This window comes from Ipomoea nil, unplaced genomic scaffold, assembly GCF_001879475.1.
Source record: "Ipomoea nil cultivar Tokyo-kokei standard unplaced genomic scaffold, Asagao_1.1 scaffold1720, whole genome shotgun sequence".
Taxonomy (NCBI): domain Eukaryota; kingdom Viridiplantae; phylum Streptophyta; class Magnoliopsida; order Solanales; family Convolvulaceae; genus Ipomoea; species Ipomoea nil.
Window position 1 is genome coordinate 773,901 of NW_017618148.1, and position 21,304 is coordinate 795,204.

The 21,304-nt window shown below is 36.3% G+C and overlaps 1 protein-coding gene and 1 long non-coding RNA gene across 11 annotated transcripts in view; both read right to left on the reverse strand.

The window, feature by feature from the left end:
• LOC109191779 (putative late blight resistance protein homolog R1B-16) overlaps positions 1 to 21,304 on the reverse strand; it is a 25,234-nt gene continuing 3,930 nt past the window's right edge. The window contains exons 1-6 of one of the 10 annotated variants that reach the window (XM_019342441.1): positions 15,868 to 16,631; positions 14,596 to 14,659; positions 2,633 to 3,798; positions 2,487 to 2,555; positions 910 to 969; positions 1 to 315 (exon numbers count right to left, since the gene is read on the reverse strand). In XM_019342441.1, coding sequence (XP_019197986.1) covers positions 181 to 315; positions 910 to 969; positions 2,487 to 2,555; positions 2,633 to 3,798; positions 14,596 to 14,659; positions 15,868 to 16,617 — 2,244 coding nt within the window. In that variant the 5' untranslated portion in view covers positions 16,618 to 16,631 and the 3' untranslated portion in view covers positions 1 to 180. Of the gene's footprint in view, positions 316 to 909; positions 970 to 2,486; positions 2,556 to 2,632; positions 5,539 to 6,550; positions 6,862 to 14,595; positions 14,660 to 15,867; positions 16,632 to 21,304 lie in introns of those variants that run through there. The other 9 variants (XM_019342442.1, XM_019342438.1, XM_019342440.1 and 6 more) reach the window with 9 other exon arrangements.
• Positions 17,533 to 18,248, reverse strand: LOC109191784. Its single transcript, XR_002055977.1, has 3 exons — positions 17,819 to 18,248; positions 17,660 to 17,708; positions 17,533 to 17,575 (listed from the first exon to the last, which is right to left on the reverse strand). It is a non-coding gene; the product is annotated as an uncharacterized LOC109191784 (long non-coding RNA).

A 21,304-nucleotide genomic window follows, 5' to 3' on the forward strand; every position in this document is an offset into this window, starting at 1 on the left:
TCAGACCAAATTCAAAGCGCTATATACTCAAAGAAAAAGGAAGGAGGAAATTCACATACCCAAAATATGTAGCTAAAGAATTTTTTTTAACATAAATTATAGCAAAAGTAATAAACCATAGGATTTTTATTTGGGATTGGACCGTAGGCCGGGAGCTAAGAAATAGAGAAGATTAATGTTTCAATTGATGTCATTGTTGTCGAAGTCATCTTCAAAGCAATTGAAGAATTCAACATTGGAGAGCTTAGAATCCTCCTCCTCTTGAACTTGCCTTGCAAAGTAGCTGGATTCAGGATCACTTACCTTGCACTTCAGCTACTCAAAAATTATGAGGATTAGTTATTTTATACTTTTTCATATGAAAAAACTAATAAATATTAAGCATTCTAATGATGATCTGACAAAAAGTTACAGATTATAACCAAAACAAATTATGCCAAAAATATTTATTTAAAACTTTAGATGCAAAAAAATATGTATTTATAATTTTAGAAATCAAAATTACGAATAATCTTCAATGCATAGTTTAAAAAAAAAAAAATTGTTGATCAAATTAATTAGAAACCAAATTACCAATTCAAAATTTGTTGCAAATCATAGTGGTCAACATAACGCGGGTTATAGAAAACATGAGTAATATATATGTTTTATATTATTATTATTATTATTATTATTATTATTATTATTAACAAATGCGTTGCTCTATTGCTCTAAGTATTAAAACTTTGTCATATGTTAAAAGATAACAGCACAAAGTTATGAACTAAAATCACTAGAAAAAATAATTAAGTGAATGAAAATATATTATTCACAATAATTAAAAATTGGGATGAAACAAATAATGAAAATAAAATACAAAAAATATATATATAAATTTTACTAGTTTCAAGAGTTTTTTTTTATGCAAACCTTTTTACATTCTTGTTGTCCTCTTTTCGCTTGTTCTTTTTCTTCAATAATGGTTGCTACCTGAATTTAGTTACATTGAATAAGTAATGAACAGGATAAAAACAAATGAAATTAAAAAGATGAAATTTTGTATATTTTTTTTTTTGAATGCTACGGGCTCTAACACCTCTACTGAGGCTCAAACTAACAACCTTCCAAATGGAAATCCAACTCAAATACCATTAGATCAGACCACATAGTCTTGATGATGAAATTTTGTATTTAACTATAGGAGTTTAGAAAATATTTGGTGTTGTAAAGTTGTATATTTTATTTTAAACTTTGTAGAAATTTTATTGATCAGAAATATTAGTTTCAAATAATATGTTGCATATGAAATGCCAAAATTAAAGACTACAGTTAAATATAAAAGTTAATAAAATATTCATGTTTCTAAGAAAAACTCTAATGGAGTTTAACAATTGTATTGTTGTATTGCTTTAAGAGCATCTCCAATGTGCTGCAAATATCAACGCCAAAACCCCATCCCACCAAATTACTCTCTCCAATGTATCCCTGCATCGCGGCAAAACGCCAAATAAAATGGCGATAATGAACCGTGCAGCGCCATATTTGGCGCTGCACTGTTCATCCGCGGCAAATTAAATATAGGAAAGAAAATTACCCTTTTGCCCATACTTCTTTTTATAATTCTAAATGTATCCTTTATTTGTTTTATATGTAATTTTTTATTTTGTTAAATACTTATATTTAAAGTTTGTATTATTAAATAAAAATTATACCATTTTAAAGATCTCATTAATACGATCGAAACAAGACTAATATTGAATATATATTAATTAAAATTTCAAATACATCAAACATAACTAGAACATAATAAAAGTTAAAATACATACGCGATACATCAAACATGACTAGAACATAATACAAATTAAAATACATACGAGACTACGTTAATATTAGAAAATACAAACACAATTTAAAAATATTGTTAAAGTATTGATCAAATTGTATTAGATGTTGTATGCTATATTATTATTATTGGAATATAAATTCAATTTTCAAAAATATTGTTAAATTCGATTTTAAAAAAATAATTAATCTTATGAAAAATTAATATTAATAAAAATTATTGTTTACATCATAAGTTATAATTTATATTAAACTAATTAAGTTCGAATTAAATTATATTAAATTAATTATATTCGAACTAATAATTGAGATATTAAATTATTTTAGTGTAAAAGTTTGGTGTTTTGGTATTTTGGTGTAAATGGGTTGGAGATGAATAAAATTTGGTGTGAGAATATACTGAGAATATTCCTTCTGATGTGACATTTACTGGAAAAATTTGGTGTTTTGGAGATAGAGGGGTTGGAGATGCTCTAAGGACTAAAACTGCAACTTATTTAAGAAGTTAAAGGGTATATTGCAACAACATAGACTAAAATGATTACTAGAAAGCAATAATTGAATAACTAAAGATGCAGTTTTTTCCAATAATTAAACATCGGGATGGAACAAATAATGAAAATAAAATACAACTTTTAAGATTTTATTTTTTTTTTAATTCAAACCTTTTCATGTTCTTGTTCATCAAATTTTCCTCTTTTCACTTGTTTTTTCACTTCAATAATGGTTGCTACCTGAAATTAAATAATTAATGAATAAAATAAAATAAAAAACAATTTAAAATTTGAGTGAGTTATATATAGAGAAAAACCTGATGAGTAGTATTGTAGTGATGAACAAGAAGCCAATTATATCCAAATAACTCCTCTTGCTGTTGCTGAATTTGTTCCGCAGAATGAACCAGCAAAGAATGACAACCATGCAACTCAATTAATTGCAAAGTGTATAGTTCAACAAAAGTGGAAGGGATCTTCTCCAAATGAACACAATGTTTAATGATAAGTCGCTCTAGGATAGGGAAAGCATTGTCAGTAGCTGTCCACTGCTTCAACTTCATTCCTTGAATGAGCAGTGATTTTAATTTAGGAAACCCACCTCCACTAAGTTTCCAATGTTGTCCTTTACAAGCTCCAAACTTAAGTTTTAGAACCTCAAGATTGGGCAACATACCAACAACTTCCATAGCATCCCTTGGTGGCAAACTTCCCTTCAAGGTCAACATTCTAAGTTGTACTGGAAAAGCACTTGCATGTGGAAGTATAATAGGATCATCACAATCGCTATTAAGTTTTAATTTCTCAAGCTTCTGTAAACATATAAGATCATCCCACCATTTTTCAGTCAAAGAATTTATATGAGGCTTCTGTTTAAGATCGTCATCCGACGAATCTTCAGTCAAAGAATATTCATCACGTACAAATTCTTTCTTCCTTTCAGGTATGAAAATTCCCATCACTTTTACATTTTGAATTCCCAGAAATACTTTCTTTGTGCATTGAGAAGGGCGTAACCAATAAATTGTCTGCAAGTACTTTAAAACAACACTCGGAGTATCGAACATAAACACTGGGTTAAATTGTAGATGCCTCAACATGGGCATCCTCCAAATTTCAAATACATGTGTTGTAAAATAACTCACCCTTCTTTCTTTGTCTACCAGAAACAAAAGAGTTTGTAGATTAATAAAAGTCTCTTTCAACTTCAACATTTTCAAATATCCAGAAGAGTATATTCTCAGAGCTAAGTATCTCAAAAGAACCAGATCAACACCACCATTAGTAAAGAACAAATTCCATTTAAAGCAAAGATTGCTTAGATCTAATACTCTCAACTTCTTGAAACTTGCAAGTCCAATTGACCTATTAACACCATCATGACAAAAGGAAAAAATGGATCGAGATTTCTTGGAGATATGATCAAGTGAAACATTCATTGTTTCAATACTTACCCAACGATAAGTATGCAAGTGACCAAAATGTCCATCTACAACACGTAAGAGGCCCTCCTCCATTGCTTTCCTCTTACAGAAGTCATGTACTATGTCATGCACCTTACATGTCTTAATCTTGCCATCCATGCTAATTTTGTCAATCAAAACCAGACTCCTAGATACAAGATCTTTTAGAAAATCCTCAGCAACTTCTTCTAAGCTCCTTTCACCTTCAACCTTTACAAACCCTTCTGCTATCCATAATTGAATAAGTTTTTTTACATGTATAGCGCTACTTTCAGGAAAAATCCCCAAATATAAGAAACAAATCTTCAAAAAGTTAGGCAAGTTGTTATAACTCAAAATAAGTATCTTTGAAATACCTTCAACAAGATCAGAACACAACCTTTCATAAAATATTCCCTCGATCTCCTTAGAAATCCATAGTGACTCATTGATTGCTCGTGCAAGTCCAGCAGCTATAACAGTTGCAAAAGGTAGTCCCCTGAAATAACTGACAATGTGTCTCCATATTGCCTCGACTTCTGAAAGCAATCTTGTAGGATGAATCTTTTGGAGAAATAAATTCCAACTTTCTTCTGAATTTAAAAATGGCACGTTTACAAAACAATAATTATACGATCTTGCGTACACGGCCACTTCGTCATGTCTACTGGTCAACAATATTCTACTCCCATTACAATCTTCTGGGAATGACCTTTTAATTTCCTCCCAATGGTTACTGTCCCATATGTCATCTAGAACAATCAAATACCTCCGACCAACTAACCATTTACGTACTAGGTCAGGTAGGTGGTCGTCTTTGACTTGATGGATGAATTCCTTCTGTTTTGGATGAATACACAACAAAAGCTCACGAAGCATTCTACATCTGTCATATGTTGCAGACGTAGAAACGGTTGCCCAGGCAAGAACATCAAAATGAGATTTAACTACTGGATCTTGGTACAAGCTTCGAGCAAAAGTTGTCTTACCTATTCCCGCCATGCCAACGATTGGTGCAACCAGTGTTTCTGTAGATTTGTCTTCAAGGAGTAACCGTTTGATATGTTCCAATTCAGCAGTGCGCCCTACCATTGTGCTCTGAAGCTCTAAGGCTGTGGGATGGGAGGAACTACTACTACTACTTTCAATCCTTTCCCTCGATGAAACAATATCATTCACTTGCAAATCTTCCTTCACACACTTTGTCAACTCCCCAATTGCATATACCAAGGTGGAATGAAAGCTTTCAGCAATAGTACTCCTACTCTGCCTTCCGCTATAAAGATTAATTACTTTTGATTCAATTTCATCTTCTATTCTCAGAGCAACACCTTTAAGCCTTGCTTTCCAGTCTTGCATCCGCACGTCGTCAGCGTTGAATTGATTCTCAGATTTCTCAAGAAAGTCAACCAACTCATGTAGCCTTCCATGGAGTGCTTCCGCTGCTTCTGTGTGGCCAAGAACACGTGGCTCTGGGAATAAGAACTCAAGCTCTACCGTTCGCATCAGTGAAGTCACGGCGAACCAGGCCATGGCTTACTCTTAAATTCCTCGAACTGCTGTATCTTATTTCATCTTTTTATTGTGATTGAGTGAGACTGGGGCTCACAAAAATCTGGAGAAACTGCAGATTGAGGATGCCCTTAGTTTCTGATTGTGTTTGTAAACTGCAGTGATCTGATGATCTGATAATCTGATATACACTATTTCTCTTTCTACGCTATTCAGTATTCACTTTTGAGGGCATTGAACTGGTCAATGCGATTGATTGATAACCAACCAATTCAAGTGGGCACTTTTACACTCATTTTCCTAGTCAACACGTTTTCAGGACCTCGATAGGTGTGTCCAATTAATCATTGTTTTAAAGAATTAGAAAAGCACCCCTAAATATTATGCAAAATTTCAATTAGACCTATGAACTTTTAAAAGTTACAATTAAGTCATTGAACATATTATTTTCGTGCTATAATATTGGGTCATTAGGGATCTGGTGAAACTCGGCGGACTCCAACAATACTTCGACAATCAAATTCAGCGATCAGTGACTGACGACCAATGCTGATCGCCTCCACTAGCAATCGTTTGTCAATCGTCAATACCGAATTTGAACATTGGAATGTCTTCGGAGCCTCGCCGAAAACTTAGTGATATGCTATTACAGGTCATTAACTGGTTTTTGGACTTCAATTTACAAAAATAGAACGTTCAAGGATTTAATTGAAACTTTTATAAGTTCAAGTGCCTAATTCCATGCGAAGAAGTTTGGTTGGCGGCGTCGGTGAAAAGCTAGAGATTCAAATGCGAAATTCCATTAATACCCTCCCATTTAACAGATTTTTAACCCCTGATCTAACGGAGGACCAAAACGGTTAACATTTTCAACGTCGAGTACTAAATTGGGTAAGAAAAATTGTCGACGACCAAATTGGTGATTTTACAATAGTCGAGGGAGCATTTCGGTAATTTACTCTAAAATAAAATTAAATAACAATTTCACATATTTGAGTGTATAAATGTCGAATAAAATTATAGTTATATCGAAATGAAACTGTAGTTATGTTGAATTGAAACTGCAATGTATACAAAATGAAACTGAATAACAAGAGTTACTTTTTGCGGAACGGGTGTCGTTTCTTTTCATTAAACAAAACGATGCCGTTTTAAAGCTTAGTACATAATCGATTATGCACCGCGGTGCACGATATAATTTGCCAAAAATCAAGCTTAACTCCAACACTTATTGCAAAGCAATTCCACTTCTCAATGAAACAATTTCTCAGACCAACTAACCGTTTGTGTACTAGGTCAGGTAGGTCGTCATTGATTTGATGGACGAATTCCTTCCATTCTGGCTCAATACACAACAAAAGCTCAAGAAGTATTCTATGGATGTCATATGTTACAGACGTACACACGGTTGCCCAGGCAAGAATATCGAAATGAGATGTAACTAATGGATCTTGGTACAAGTTTCGAGCAAAAGTTGTCTTACCTATTCCCGCCATGCCAACAATTGATAGAACCAGTGTTTCTGTAGATTTGTCATCAAGGAGTAACCGTTTGATATGTTCCAATTCAGTAGTGCGCCCTACCGTTGTGCTCTGAAGGGAGGAACTACTACTACTTTCAATGCTTTCCCTTGATGAAAGATTACCTTTCATTTGCAAATCTTCCTTCACAAACTTTTTTGTCAACTCTTCAATTGCATATTTGAAGGTGTAATGAAAGCTTTGAGCAAGAGGAATCGTACCCTGTCCTCCTCTACTATAACTATCAATTACTTTTGATTCAATTTCATCTTCTATTCTCAGGGAAACAACCTTAAGCCTTGCTTTCCAGTCTTGCATCGGCAAGTCGTCAGCGTTGAATTGATTCTCAGATTTCTCAAGAAAATCTAGCAATTCATGTAGCCTTCGATGGAGTGCTTCCGCTGCTTGTGTGTCGTCAAGAACAAGACGCGGGTTGGGTGATAAGAACTGAAGCTCTACCGTTCGCATCAGTGAAGTCACGGCGAACCAGGCCATATATATGTTGGGGAAAATTCGGATAAAATATGTCGTAGACCTGGGGCTACTGTTTTTTATAGGCTGAGAATGGATGAATCCTGAAGGGATCGGTGACGTGTGCAAGACACTACCTTAAAAGAAAAAATTTCCCGGAGACGGTTGTAGTCTTACCGGTTGCTTTCGACCAGTTAACACCGAAGCTCAGGATTGCAGAAGAGAAGAAGAGAATTTGATGAGTGAATAGAACTGAGGAGAAGCAGGGTATTTATAGTATTGGAAATACCCGCCCCTCCCCTCTCAGCCATTCATGCTCCACGATTTTAGGAAGAGTTGTGGTGAAAATGCCCACAAGAATAGGAAGACTTGTTCCACCACAACTTAATGTGTGGATGGTAGATTTCATATATAAAGTCTGAGTAAAACGCTGACCACACCACACCACACCACACCGCGACGCGCGTGCGAACCGAACCGGGCGGGCGGCGGCGGCGCACGTGTGGGGTTTCCTTTCCTTCTCTCTCTACAATAGTTTAAGCCTTCCAAATGGGTTGGTATTAAAAAGGTGGGAATTAGTCCCTTATCCTTCCAATGTGGGACAAGAGTGTCTTCCTTCTACACACTTTAAACCACCATCTTGAATGTAATCTCCAACAATCCCCCACACATTCAAGGTGGCAAGAAGAAGACGGAATTTCTGGCATGAGTGCTGATCGTAATGTCAGTGGTTGTACCTTGAACTGACACGTAGTGACTTGAGTAACTTTCTCCTTTGATAGTGAATTAGATCTTGAACTATCGAAAGAAGAGTTAGTTTTGAACTCAGTTCACACATCAGCAATCACCCTGTAAGTATATATAACTTGGTCTTTCTCGTAAGGTCAACTCTTTGACCTGAGACCTATCTCTGAATAGGTGTGTTTAGCTTCCAGGTTTATATAACCTCGAAGTTTGCTCACTGTATTGCTATTAAGCCCATCTCCCTCGATGTTTCGAGGATAGCTCTTTTGTTTAGCCCCTTCGTGAGAGGATCTGCAATGTTCTTTTCGGATTTCACATATTCTAGTGAAAGTACGCCACTTAGAATTAGTTGTCTCACAGACTCATGTCTGACTCTTATGTGTCTCCTCTTACCATTATAGGCACTATTTTTGGCTACGCATATCGCAGCTTGTGAGTCACAATGTATGGGCACTGACGGCGTAGAAGACCCCCACAACGGCACGTCTGCCAGTTGGTTTCTAAGCCACTCAGCCTCTTGCCCTGCTAGATCAAGAGCTATAAATTCAGCTTCCATCGTTGATCTGGCTATGCACGCCTGTTTCGTGGATTTCCACGATACTGCTGCTCCTCCCATGGTAAAAACATACCTGCTGGTGGAGCTCACCTCATCACTATCATTCACCCAATTCGCATCGCAATACCCCTCTAGGGACGCTGGGAAACCAGAAAAGTGCAATCCCCAGTTCATCGTTCCCTTTAGATAGCGTAACACTCTCTTTAGTGCATTCCAATGGGTATCGCTGGGATTATGAGTGTATCGACTTAGTCGATTTACCGCAAGTGCAATATCCGGTCTGGTATAGTTCATTAAGAACATCAGACTCCCAATTATTTTCGCATATTCCTCTTGAGACACACTTGCCTCTGTGTTCTTCGAGAGTTTTGCACTTGGGTCATATGGAGTTTGCGCAGGGTTCACTTCAAAACCGTTAAACTTCTTTAGCAGTTTCTCTGTGTAGTGACCCTGTGATAACTTGTAGCCATCTTTCTCTTTGATGACTTTCACTCCAAGTATCACATTGGCTTCGCCCATATCTTTCATATCAAACTTGTCACACAGAGACCTCTTTGTCTCTTTTATTGCATTTATATTTGAGCTAAAGATTAGCATATCATCTACATAAATGCAAATCAAGACAATGCTAGACTCAATCTCTTTTGAGTACAAACAAGCATCTGATCGGTTTACCGTGTATCCCAGATCTAACAGTGTTTTGTGGAACTTCTCGTACCACTGTTTGGGAGCTTGCTTTAACCCATATAGGGATTTTACTAGTCTACATACCTTCCCTTCTTGCCCGGGGTTGGCGCATCCAGGAGGTTGAGACATGTAAATTTCTTCTTCCAGGTCTCCATTTAGGAAAGCTGTTTTTACATCCATTTGATGGACTAGCCACTTGTGAGAAGACGCTAGAGCAAACAATATACGTATTGTGGCTATTTTTGTTACAGGGGAATAGGTGCAGAAGTAGTCCTCACCAAACTTCTGTTTATATCCCCTAGCCACAAGTCTTGCTTTGTACCTTTCAATCGACCCATCGGGTCTCATCTTCCTTTTGAAGATCCACTTACAGCCAATAGGTTTGGCTCCCTTCGGTAGGTCTACAACCTCCCAAGTGTGATTAGATTTGATTGAATCTAGCTCACTTTGTATTGCTTCTTTCCAGAAGACCGCATCGACTGAGCGTATAGCTGCCTCAAAGGATTTTGGTTCCTCCTCTAGAATTAACTGACACACAAACTGATCAGAAATTTCATTAATGTCATTTACTTCAGAAATGTACGTAATGAAATCAGACCCAAAACTTGTCTCGGTCCTTTTTCTCTTACTCCTTCTAGGTTCTTCTGACTCAATTTCTGTTTCAGAAGTTGAAGGTAGTGAGGACGAGACTTTTTCATAAGTATTTGATCCACGTTTTAGTGGGAATATGTGTTCGAAGAACTCGGCCTCTCGTGCCTCGCACATAGAGTGGCCGTCTAGGTACATAAATCTATATGCAGCGCTATTTTCTGCATACCCCACAAATATTGCATCTGAGGTTTTAGGGTTCTATTTTTCCTTTCAGCCACACCATTTTGTTGTGGTGTATAAGGTGTTGTCACCTCATGGATGATTCCATGTTTTTCACAAAAGGTTTTGAGGGAGGTAGACTCATACTCTCCACCCCTGTCAGACCTGAGTCTTTTTATCTTTTTCTCTAACTGATTTTCTACTTCAGTTTTAAAGCTTATAAATTTTTGCTCTGCCTCATCTTTAGTTCTAAGCAGATATATCTTTGAAAACCGAGTGAAATCATCTATAAAGGATATATAATATCGCTTTCCCCCTTTTGTCTCAGTATTTTTAAAATCAGCTATGTCTGAGTGTATTAACTCTAGAGCACAAGTTGTATGATGATTTGCAGTAATGAAAGGTTTTCTAGCTAGTTTAGCTTCAGCACATACTTCACATTGAGAAAGCGAATCATCTTGCACGTTTGAGAGCATATTCATGGTTTTTAATCTACTCATGCATTTGAGACCAACGTATCCTAATCTAGCATGCCATACATCAAAAGAAACAGCAATATACGCAGAACCGCCATTACGTGTGGCAAGATTATTCATGAAAGTTTCAAAGTTTGCAGAAGTGAATGCAATGAGGGGCAAAACAAACAGCCCCCCACGTAAATAAGCCTTCCCTAGGTACTCCCCTCTACGGGTCATGATCATTCTCTCGGATTCAAACACAAGTTTGATCCCGGCCCTAACCAACAAGGGCCCTGAGACCAAGTTCCTCCGCATAGTGGGGACATACAACACATTAGACAGAAACAGATACTTTGTGGAATTGAGTTTTATCTCTACTGTTCCTATTCCTCTTACCTCAGCAGTACTGTCGTTTCCCATATAGACTTGATCTCCTTGTCCTTGAGTGAAGGCACGAAACTCCTTGAACATGATCCTACTCGCACAAAAGTGCCGAGTTGCTCCAGTGTCTATGATCCATTCTTCCGTGCCAGTCACCACATTTGCTTCCAGCGTCACAACCGCTGCTATGACTTCAGTCTCTTCCACCACGTTTGCTTGATTCTTGTTCTCTTGTTGTACATTCTTTTGGTCGTTTGCGCCCCATGGCGATAGCACTGCGCCGCGCGATGACCGTTCTTCCCACAGACGTAACAAGGTCCTCCTTTCCCTTTCTTCTGGTTGTTTTTGAACTTGTTGTTATTGTTGGCTTTGACTCCTCTTTTCCAGCCTTTATTTTGTCCACCACTCCCAGTTCTGGACCTATCACCTTTAACATCACTGGATTCAACCATGTTAGCTTTTAACGTACCAGAATTAGAAACAGACCTTTGTCGATAGGCGTCTTCTATGTTGATGTGATTGACCATCTCTTCCCAAGAGTAATCCTTGGACTCATGTTTTACTTTGTTTTGAAACTCTCCCCAGGATTCTGGCAACTTCTCAAGTAAGGCATAGGTTTGTAGCACTTCACTTACCGGAATGAGTTCAGCTTCAAGGTCGGACACCAGATTCTCATATTCGTGCACTTGCTCGATCACTGGTTTTGTATCCACCATACGATAGTTGAGCCACCTCCCAACCGTGTACTTCCTCCGACCTGCATCATCAGCGCCATACTTCCTTTTGAGCATGCCCCAGATTTCCTTTGCAGATTTGTATTTAGCATAGATGTCTAACAGGTTGTCAGACATGTGATGCAGCAGAAGACCGCGAACCGTTTTGTTGTCCCGCTCGAACTTAGCCCGAATGTCTTGAGACTTGTCAGTTGTGACAGGTTCAGGTGTTGCAGACACAGGGGTTGAAGTGGAGCCGTCCTCTGTTTGAGGATTAGTGGAGTCAGCAGCTTTCGCTTGAGCAGGTTCAGGAACATACGTGAGAACGTATTCCAGTTCAGCAGATTCAATGTGTATGAGCATCTTGACTGCTCAACGACGATAGTTTAAGCCGTCAAGAGGTTGAAGCTTGGCAAGGTCAGATGCAGGCTTAGGTACGAAGCTCGACATCATATCCGAAATAATAAAAAGGAATGTGATTTTTGCTTTTAACTGTTGGGGAAAATTCGGATAAAATATGTCGTAGACCTGGGGCTACTGTTTTTTATAGGCTGAGAATGGATGAATCCTGAAGGGATCGGTGACGTGTGCAAGACACTACCTTAAAAGCAAAAATTTCCCGGAGACGGTTGTAGTCTTACCGGTTGCTTTCGACCAGTTAACACCGAAGCTCAGGATTGCAGAAGAGAAGAAGAGAATTTGATGAGTGAATAGAACTGAGGAGAAGCAGGGTATTTATAGTATTGGAAATACCCGCCCCTCCCCTCTCAGCCATTCATGCTCCACGATTTTAGGAAGAGTTGTGGTGAAAATGCCCACAAGAATAGGAAGACTTGTTCCACCACAACTTAATGTGTGGATGGTAGATTTCATATGAAATCTACCTCTAAAAAGGAAAAAACTCGGAATTAAAATAAAGTCCAGATTTCATATGAAATCTACCTCTAAAAAGGAAAAAACTCGGAATTAAAATAAAGTCCGAGTAAAACGCTGACTACACCACACCGCGATGCGCGTGCGAACCAAACCAGGCCGGGCGGGCGGCGGCGGCGCGCATGTGGGGTTTCCTTTCCTTCTCTCTCTACAATAGTTTAAGCCTTCCAAATGGGTTGGTATTAAAAAGGTGGGAATTAGTCCCTTATCCTTCCAATGTGGGACAAGAGTGTCTTCCTTCTACACACTTTAAACCACCATCTTGAATGTAATCTCCAACAATATGCCTTACTCTTAATTTCCTGGATCTGCTGTATCTTATTGCCCCTGTTTAGTTTTTGATTATGTCTGTAAACTGCAGTGATCTGATATACACTATTTCTCTTTCTCTGCTGTATGTTGACTTTTGAGGGTGATGAACTGTTGTGCAATGGGGTTAATTAATCAATAACCAAATAATTCAAGTGGAGATAAGATCGTTTTTTTTTTTTTTTGAAGGCATAAGATCGGTTATATATGTACGTTGATGTATGTATTATTTACACTCGTTTCCATAGTCAACGCGCTTTCAGCTCCTCTTTAGGTGTCCAAATAATCTTTGTTTTAAAGCATTGATGTGTGTGTATATTTCACAATTTATCTCTTTTATCTATTTTTAGAGTAAGAGTAGTGAAGAAAATACTATTTTTTGTTATACCGGAAAAGAAAATACTATATGTATTCTCATTCATTACTCCCAACTCTTACTCTCACATTTAAAATTTTGATTAAACACTTTTAAAGGGCACACCGAAAAAAATAACCTATCAACTTCTGCCACATCAGGAAGTAAATTTAAGGGAGTAGTAGAACTCTACAGGAAAATATGCGCTAGGGGGAATAATGATGTGCAGACCATTTACATCTTCATTATGGTGGCCACAATTTGCATGCATGTGTTTAGTATTTATTGTTTACTTGTTATTTTCTATGCGATGATTACCCTTCCCAACTTCCTAGCAGTTATTTCTCTTGTTTCTTTCCAGTAAATCTATCTATAAAATCTCATCCGTAAGTTTCTAATGGAATATGGAAGATTTTATAAAAAAAAACTATCCTGAGTTTTGTTATCTCTGCTCTAGTTGTTTTTCTTCTCTTGTTTTGTCCTACATCAGTTTGGGTTTCCTTCTCCGGCGAGTAGGTGACCACATTGGTGACCTTCTCGTTAGAGAAGGCAACCACTTGCCTTTTCCGTGATCGACGACCGTTCGCCAGTCACTTTTTTATCGGAAAACATGTCGGAAAGTGGTCGGATTTTTAATGACATATAATAGCAGGTCATTTACCTGTATTTGGGCTTCATTGCATCAAAATGCATTGTTCATGGGTGTAATTGCACTTTTAAAAAATTAGAGGGGCTAATTGACTTCTTAGCTAAAATTTGAAGGCCTATTTGACATTTTTTCCTAAAAAAAACTATCATGGGTTTTGTTATCTCTGCACCACCACCACCACCACCACCACCACCACTTAAAAATACGAAAATGTGAGTGAGTTAAAGAAAAACCTGAGTATTGTAGTCATGAACAACAAGCCAATTATATCCAAATAACTCCTTCTGTTGTTGCTGAATTTCTTTGGTAGAATGAACAAGCAAAGAATGACAACCGTGCAACTCAATTAATTGCAAACTGTATAGTTCAACAACAGTGGAAGGGATCTTCTCCAAATGAATACAATGTTTAATACTCCACAAATATTTCTTCTTTTGTAAGAAACACAAGAGTTTGTAGATTAAAACTCTCTTTCGACTTTCGCATTTCCAATTGGCTACAGAAGTCTATGTTCACAGTTAAGTATCTCAAAAGAATTAGATCATCAAAACTCATACTAATAAACAAAAAATGCCAATCAAAGCAGGGAGTACCACTTAGATCCAATACTCTCAACATCTTGAAATCTGAAATTTGGTCAATAAATAAATTTGAAAAAAACAATAAAATGGATCGAGATCTATTATCGTCAAGTGAAACATTATTCCTTGTTTCAATACTTACATGTAAGTTACCAAAATGTCCATCTACAACATGTAAGAGGTCCTCCTCCATTGCTTTCCTCTTACAGAAGTCATGTACTATGTTATCAGGGACGGAGGTATGTTATGGATGCAGGGGGCCTTGGCCCCCCTCACCAAATTTTTTTATAGTATTATAATATATATAATTTTTGGCCTCCTCAAAACATTTGTCCCTGCCTGACTGCCAAGTCTCCCAAATTTCAAGTTCCAATAAAGGCAATAAACTTTTTTTAGGAAAAAGGTAATAAATACTTGAAAAAAAAAAATAAATTGAAACCCCATACAAACTTTTACATATTTTATTCTTTCCAGAACAAGTTTTCACTCGTCGGTAGGTTTTCATATTCTTCAATCCTCCATTCTTCTTCAACAATTATTTTGGTAATTTTTTCATTTTTCTTTAAAGTTTTGAATAATTACTTTGTAAATTTGTATTATTATTAACTCCCATAAATATTTAAAATTTATTTTCTTAAGTTTATGCTTTTAGTTTTCTTTCATTAATGGCTAACAAAAAACTAGTAGATGTTGAGAAACACATAGTCAGATCACACAGGGAATTAAGTTTAATTAACTAATTAAGATTTAAGAATATTATAAGCACTAATATATTCTTGATTTTAGAATATCAGATTTGATAGATTATGGAAAATTATGTCTTGTTGCATATTATGTTAATTATGTTATATTATATTTTTATGTCATTACTCATTATTTTAAATGTTTAATTGACTTGGTTAGTTTAAATGTTTAATTGACTTACCAAAATATTAACATTATGATTAATTGTGAATATAGGAAGATTGAATTGTTAATTATGTTATATTATATTTTTATATCATTACTCATTATTTTAAATGTTTAATGACTTGGTTGGTTTAAATATTTAATTGACTTACCGAAATATATTAACATTATGATTAATTATGAATATAGGAAGATTGAGCTATAATGAAAAAGACACAAAAAATTGATACTTTTTTTAAAAGAAAGAATTATGAAGATTCAACATCTCAACAAGATGGATGATCAATTTCTTAATGATTGTTTGTTAGTGTATATTGAAAAGAAAATTACAAAAACAATTTAATATAGATTCAATTATAGATGCTTTTCGTGATATGCAAGAGAGGCATTATAAATTTTAGTACATTTGTAATGTAATAATCTATTTTGGTATATGCTAAATGAATATTAATGCATTTAATTGTTTACTCTTGAATCGTGATTGGCCCCCCGCATCACATAATCCTGGCTCCGTCCCTGTATGTCATGCCCCTTACATGTCTTAATCTTGCCATCTAAGCTAGTTTTGTCAATCAAAACTAAACTCCTACATACAAGTTCTTTTACAAAATCCTCAGCAACTTCTTCTAAGCTCTTTTCACCTTCTACTTTCACAAACCATTCTGCTATCCATAATTTAATAAATTTTTTCACAGGAATAGCAGTACTTTCAGGAAAAATTCCCAAATATAACAAACAAATCTTCAAAAAATTAGGCAAGTTGTTATAACTCAAAATAAGTATCTTTGAAATACCTTGAACAAGATCATAACACATCCTTTGATAAAATATTCTCTCGATCTCCTTGGAAACCCATAGTGACTCATTGATTGCTCGTGCAAGTCCAGCAGCTATAACAATTGCAAAAGGCAATCCCTTGAAATAATTGACAATGTGTATCCATATTGCCTCGACTTCTGAGCGCAATCTTACAGGATGAATCTTTTGGAGAAATAAATCCCAACTTTCTTCTGAATTTAAAAAAGACAAGTTTAAAGAACAATAAGTATACGATCTTGCCACTTCATCATGTCGACTGGTCAACAATATTCTAGCCATGCCAACTATAGGTATAACCAGTCTTTCTTGAGATTTGTCATCAAGGAATAACCGTTTGATACGTTCCAATTCAGCAGTGCGCCCTACCATTGTGCTCTGAAGCTCTGAGGCTGTGGGAAGGGAGGAAGTACTACTACTTTCAATCCTTTCCCTCGATGAAAGAATACCTCTCATTTGCGAATATTCTTCCCTCACGGAATAGCTCTATTGCTCTAAGTATTAAAACTACTCCACACTATCTTTACATAAAATAATTAAGTGACTAAAAATATATCATTCACAATAATTAAAAATTGGGATGAAACAAATAATGAAAATAAAATATTATAAATTTTACTAGTTTCAAGAGTTCTTTTTTTTATGCAAACCTTTTTTAGTTTTTACATTCTTGTTGTCCTCTTTTCGCTTGTTCTATTTCTAGAATCAAGGCCAAAAAATAAGGAAGAATCTAACATGTACAAGGGACACCACATTGCTTGCGACATGCTAAGAGTATTTTTGTCATATCTCTTTCATATGAAATTCAATTGAGGTGATTCAACTGTGCATGGAAATTTAAGACTATATATCTTCTACAACTTTCATGCTTAGAGATTCAGAACAAATTAGGATTAAAAAAAAAAAGTGGACAGATTTTGACACACTCTGGGACACGACTCTACTACATGCTGATAGTAAAATATATAATATTTTTTAGTTGCTAGATGATAACAATACCGAGTATATATGAAATTTCAAACCAAAGAAATAAAAAACAAATATAAAATACTTGATTTTATAAGTTTCCTCCTTTCGCAAAATATAAAGGTATAAATGTTTGAAAATTGAAATGTATATAACCTTCAATTCACATGGTATTAATTAAAAACAAGTCTGAAATATGTAGTGAATAAACATGTAAAAGTTTATGAAATATAATACACATACAAGCCCACAAAAAAAAAAAAAAAAAAAAAAAAAAAAATCATCAAAATCAAGCTTAGCTCATCCCTAGAAAAACAATTCCACTGAAACAATTCCTCAGACTGAATTCAAAGCACTAAAAAAAAAAAAAAAAAAAAAAAAAAAAAGGCCAGGACATCCACATACCATTATTACACTCATCCTCTACAGATTTCTTTCCAACTCTGATCTGCAAGAATTGAAGAGAAGCCAACATAAACTTAGGAATATAATGCATGTGATGAACCCACAGTTTTGAGATAATTATTAATACCTCAAAATCTCCTTCACTATCTTCATTCTACTTCCTCTTCACCAATTCTCTGAAATTTAGTTAGATAGAAGAATATATTAATTAAAGATGGGAATGAAATAGAAATTAAAATAGCATACAAAAGCTAAGTAAGGTTGAGTGAGTTGTATATATAGATACCCAAATATTGTAGGCACGAACAACAAGTTCATCATTTCCATAATAATCTCTTTGCTCTTCTTGTATTTCGTTGGCTGAGTTGACAAGCCCAGAATAACAATGGCACAACTCAATCAACTGTAGAGTGACTATTCCTCCAAAACTAGAAGGGATTTCTTCCAATTCATAACATTCTTTAATAATTAGGCGCTCAAGAACAGGAAAATCATCACTAGTGACTTCCCAGTGCCTCAAATCTGATCCATAAATAAGCAATGATTTTAACTGAGGAAAACTACCTTCACTTAGTTCCCAATGTTGTCCTTGGCAAGCTTCATTTATAAGTTTAAGAACCTGGAGGTTAGGCAACATACCAATAACTGTCATAGCATCCCATGGCACCAAAGTTCCCTTCAGTTTCAACTTTTTGAGGTGTACTGGAAAAGCATCCACAACTACTGGAAGTAAAACAGGATTATTGTGTCTGCTTTCAATTTTTAGTTCCTCAAGTTGATGTAAATACCTCAAATTATCCAAACAATTCGGCTCTCCAAATTCCTCCATGAAAATACCCATCACTTTTGCATTCGGAATCATCAAAAACACTTGCTCCGTACATTGGAATGGGCGCAACCATTGAACTGTCTGTATGTATTGATGAACCGGAGTTGGAGTACCCAACACAAATGTTGGGCAAACTTTTAGATGTCTCAATTTTGGCAACTCCCGAATTTCAAGTATCAAAGGATTGGGGTTGTCTGCAGTTGTAGTGCCACCCCAATTTTCCAAAAGCACAAGAGTTTCTAAATTCCCATTCTTTAACACAGGTAAACTGTTAAGAGATTTGGATGGGCACAGAGCTAGGTATCTCAAAAGAATTAGATCCGCAACACATGAAGGTATACCGTTAATGAAGTGGAGAGAACCTAAATCTAGTACTCTCAATCTCTTTAAATCAGGGGTTGCAGGAAAGCAAAAGAGGGAACCATACCTGTTGAAGCCATCAACTTCAGGATACATTGATTCAAAACTTAACCAACGTTGAGTCATCATTACAGATGATACTTCATCTGTAACATGTAGGAGGCCCTCCTTCATTGCTTCATTCCTACAAAACTTGTGTACGATGTCGTGCACCTTACATGACTTAATCTTGCCATCTAAGCTCAAACTGTCAACCAAAACTAAACTCCTAGATACAAGATCCTTTAAGTAATCCTCACCAACTTCTTCTAAGCTCCTTTGATCATCCACATTCACAAAACCTTCTGCTACCCATAATCTTACAAGTCTTTTCATAGGGATTGCAGTATCTTCAGGAAAAACTCCCAGATATAAGAAACAAACTCTCAAGACATTAGGTAAGAGAATGAAACTCACCCTGAGTATCCTCGAAATTCTTTCAGAAAGATTGGTGGTCACAGTGGCATATAATATTTTCTCAATCTCCTCTGATTCAGATTCCCATAGTGACTCATTGGTGGCTTGTAGCAATCCTGCAACTATCACAATTGCAAGCGGCAATCCTTTGCAATACTCAACAATGTGTCTCCATATCCCTTCAAGTTTCTGCATAGGCGGCAAGCTTAAGCTTCCATAATTGAGAATCCTCCCAATAAATAATTCCCAACTTTCATCTGGATTTAGACAAGGCAAGTTTAGCGAATAATAATTATGTGATCCTGTATAAGTGGCCACATCTTGAAGTCGAGTGGTCACCAATATTCGACTTCCATTACTATCTTCTGGGAAGCACCTTTGGATTTCATCCCAAGAGTCTGTGCTCCACAAGTCATCTACAACAATGAGATACCTCCGACCCAATAAGCATTTACGTAACAGATCTGCTAGTTCTTGGTTGCGTTTATTGATGATTCCCTTTTCCTGGGTCCGGGAGATTTGCATAGTAGACAAGAGCTGATGAAGCATTTGTGGCATGTGAGATTGTGCAGACACAGTTGTCCAAGCAACAACGTCAAAATGATATGAAACTGTTGGATGTTGATACAATGTTTGAGCAAGCTTTGTCTTGCCTATACCTCCCATGCCAACAATGGCCACAACCCGTCTTTCTTTCCGTGAATTTTGAACAAGTAGCTCCTTTATCAGATTCACTTTGTCATCATGTCCTACCATTGTTGAGCTCCAAAGTAGCTTTGAACCAGCAGAATGATGTTCAATCTTTTGACTGGACCAAGGAATATCATCATCTTTCATCGCCTGTTTGTTCTTCACCAACTCCATAAACTCTCCGCTACCAATTTTCCAAGCTTCTAAGGAATCTTTGAGGTTGTATGTACTCGTCAACGTAACTCTTCTCAGCTCGGGTCCTGCCTCTCTGCCAAAAATAGCCAATACCAAAACTTGTTCCTCTCTCTCTCTGCTTATGAGTGTGTTTGTGTGCAATAATAATAATGCTCTGTAATCTTTATTACACAAACTGCGGTTCCTCCCAAGTCCCAAGTCAACACGTTTTGTATTTTATTTTATTTTTTTATTAAAACAGTTGTTAAATTTCTTTGTTTTCATAGTAAATAGAAACTTAGTGAGATTGAAAGTGTGAACAAAAGTTGAATAGTAATGTCAAGGAATTGATAATGAATTAATCTGGCTGTTGCTTCATCATCTTCTTCTATTGGAATCATGACTGAGGCGCATGCGGATAACTCTCTATCTCTCTCTCTCTCTCTGCACATGCTCTCCAATATTCGAAAACAGATCTGAGATCTAAAAAAAAAATTCTAAAAATTCCTTGATTTACAAGATACGGTGCACATTTTTAATATACTAAAAGTACATTATTTGTGTACTGAAGGCGAAGGCGTTGTTGATGTCTAATTGATGAACATGCCACGCCTTAGATGTAGCCACAACTAGGAAGGTCCGAATGGTGGTTATCCTTGCTACCGGAGAAAAGATTTCGATGTAGTCCACCCCTAATTGTTGTGTGTAGCCCTTACCACCAATCATCCGCCTTGAACTTGACTTTGTAAATCCATTTACAACCTATTGGTATTTTCCCAGCTGGTAAGTCTGTTAACTGCCAAGTGTTATTATTTTGCAAGGCAATAATTTCTATCTTCATCACATTCCTCCAACAGTCTTCTTTGATGGCTTGATTGTATGTACGGGGCTCCTTTATGGATGTAAGAGACAAAGTGAGAACCTTGTGCACATGAGTTAAGTGATCAATGACACAAACTTGGATATAGCATGAGGTGAGGAACCTAGCTTTCGAACCATGTCACAGTAGTACTCCTGCAATTTCCTGGGCATGTGCCTCTCTCTGTTTGACCCTCTTAAAGGAGTTGAAGGATTGACAGTGGCTTCCACTTCATAAGAGGATGTATCTTAGGGGTCGTTTGGTTCACAGAATGTCAGATTACCTTAGGGAATGTTAGATTGCTGGGAATGTTAGATTACTGAGAATGTTAGATTCCTGTATTTAGTTAAAATTGGGGTATGTAATATAATGATGTTTGGTTTAGGATTATTTTTATATGCACT